This window comes from Otolemur garnettii, unplaced genomic scaffold (assembly GCF_000181295.1).
Source record: "Otolemur garnettii isolate 467f Iridium unplaced genomic scaffold, OtoGar3 scaffold00002, whole genome shotgun sequence".
NCBI classification, from domain to species: Eukaryota; Metazoa; Chordata; class Mammalia; order Primates; family Galagidae; genus Otolemur; species Otolemur garnettii.
Genome location: NW_003852397.1, coordinates 25,510,891 through 25,513,012, shown reverse-complemented (window position 1 = coordinate 25,513,012; position 2,122 = coordinate 25,510,891). Strand labels below are relative to the sequence as shown.

General features: G+C 46.5%; 1 protein-coding gene across 4 annotated transcripts in view; it reads right to left on the bottom strand.

The window, feature by feature from the left end:
• AKAP7 (A-kinase anchoring protein 7) overlaps positions 1 to 2,108 on the bottom strand; it is a 142,602-nt gene extending 140,494 nt beyond the window's left edge. For all 4 annotated transcript variants that reach the window (XM_023513493.1, XM_003781669.3, XM_023513485.1 and 1 more), the window contains exon 1: positions 2,051 to 2,108. In XM_023513493.1, coding sequence (XP_023369261.1) covers positions 2,051 to 2,069 — 19 coding nt within the window. In that variant the 5' untranslated portion in view covers positions 2,070 to 2,108. The remainder of the gene's footprint in view (positions 1 to 2,050) is intronic.
• Between the last annotated feature and the right edge of the window lie 14 nt (positions 2,109 to 2,122).

Below are 2,122 nucleotides of genomic sequence, written 5' to 3'. Positions count from 1 at the left end.
CTACTTGGGAGGCTGAGGCAAGAGAATTAGTTGAGCCCAAGAGTTTGAGGTTGCTGTGAATTATAATGCCATGGTACTCAACCCCATGATGCCTGAGTGAGACTGTTTCAAAAAAAAAGAAAACATGAATGTAAATATGCTGTTCTGGAAATTATTAAGCAGCAAATGGGCCATCTGCAGTGCCTCACGCCTATAATCGCAGCACTTTAGGAGACTGAGGCAAGAGGATCACTTGAGCCCAGGAGTTCAAGATCAGCCTGAACAACACAGCAAAATCCATCTCTAAAAAATAGAGAAACCATAATTTAATAGCTGAGCATGGCAGCATGCAGGGCTATTCCTCACAGCTACTCAACAGGCTGGGGCAAGAGGATTGCTTGAGCCCAGGAGTTCAAGGTCACCACCAGCTATGATCAATTGTGCCGCAACATTCCAGTCTGGGCAAGAAAGCAAGACCCTGTCTCAAAAAAATAATAAATAAATAAATGTCTCAAGCTACACTACCAAATGGCTATCCCAGGGCCCATGAAGAATAATTCTTGGTATTTAATGGCAGCCTGGGCACATTACAGATTCTCTCATTTTCACAGGATGAAGGAACTTAAGGTGCCAGTATCTCACTTGATGTAAAAATGAAAATTAGGCATAATGTCACTTGCTCAACTTCTTTCTCCACCTTGTTAAATAAAGCATGTTGAACTGGACTGCAGTGTTATGTCAAAATCAACAGCAGTCTAAAATTTGAATTACAAACTAACTGCTATCAAGTTACAGAATAATTGAAACAACTTTAGTACATAGGAATTATTAACTCAGAAAAAAAAGCAAGACTGTCCTCATCTCTCCTCTAGGTAAATAGTAAATATACTCCCCAAGAACCCATGGACAGGGCCCCTGCCATCCTTTCTCCTCCTGGCTTAGCTACTAAACGTAGTGGCATCTTACAGCTGGATTAATAGAGTTGTGCAATAATCAACAAGTCACGTGGTCTCCACCCTTTGGTTTCTTCATCATAAAAAGGGAACAAAAGTACAATCCGAATTACTAGGGAGAAATTGGCAAAACAAGCAAATAACTGAAAGGGAATGAGAAGAGTCTGTACCCCCACAAACATCTTGAACTTTGTTCAAGGAAAAGATACAGATGCTAACAGCATCCTGAAGTGCAAAGCCACACTTATACAAGGAACTGGGGTGTGACTCTTCTTAACAATTTCCATGCTCATGCATTTTATAAATGAATCCCAAAAACTGATACCGTAGGCATCTGCGCTCAAGGTCTTCATCACTCCATCCGAGTTACAACTGTAAACATATCTACAGTAGTTAACGGCTATTTATATAATACATTTTAACGTTGTATGCTTTTTAGACTTTGTGCGCATGTATGCTATCAAAATCTAGCCGAAGAGCACCTTTTCTCTAATTGGTTTTTGGCCCCTTACATCCAAAGTCCAACCCCTAACTCGCTCTACCCACAAAGTTCTGCGCGCAGCAAATGGTGACCCAAGCTGGAAATTCATTCCGGTCCCTAGTATAGACTTGGCGCCACTTTTAAAATAGCTATTTTCCAAACCTAGCGTAAAATCCTAAATGAGACAGCACGGTGGTTCAGGTGTTTAATATTCGTGATATAAGAAAAAATCGCTTTGGTTCTGGGTTTTGTTTACCACACTAACACCGTCAGAAGGGCATGAACTTTAACGTGAACTCTGTTAACAAAAACTTTGTGCTAAAGGTCACCGATGAGAAGGGAGAAACAAAAACGAAACTTAGGAACAAGCTCTCAGCCCTGGCTCCCCGTGGTGCCCACAAAGCGTGCAGTACGGGGCTCCTTCCCCGCAGCACTGAGAACCCTCGGATGCACAGCGGGTTCCTCGGTGCTGCGCTTAGTCCCGCTGGGGAGTGGGAGGGGAGGCTCCGAGTGGCGCCGGCGGAGGGCCGAGCTCTCCCCGGGGCCGGGCCTCCCGAGGCTGGGCGCAGAGCTGGGCCCAAGCCCCCTCGGCTCCCGTCGCCCGCCCGCCCCCGCCCGCTCGGCAGCCCGGTCTCACCCGCTCCCGGGCGCTCCATGGTGGCCGCGCGAGCGGGCGGCGCGTTCGGGCGGGCGGCGGTGGCACTAGCCC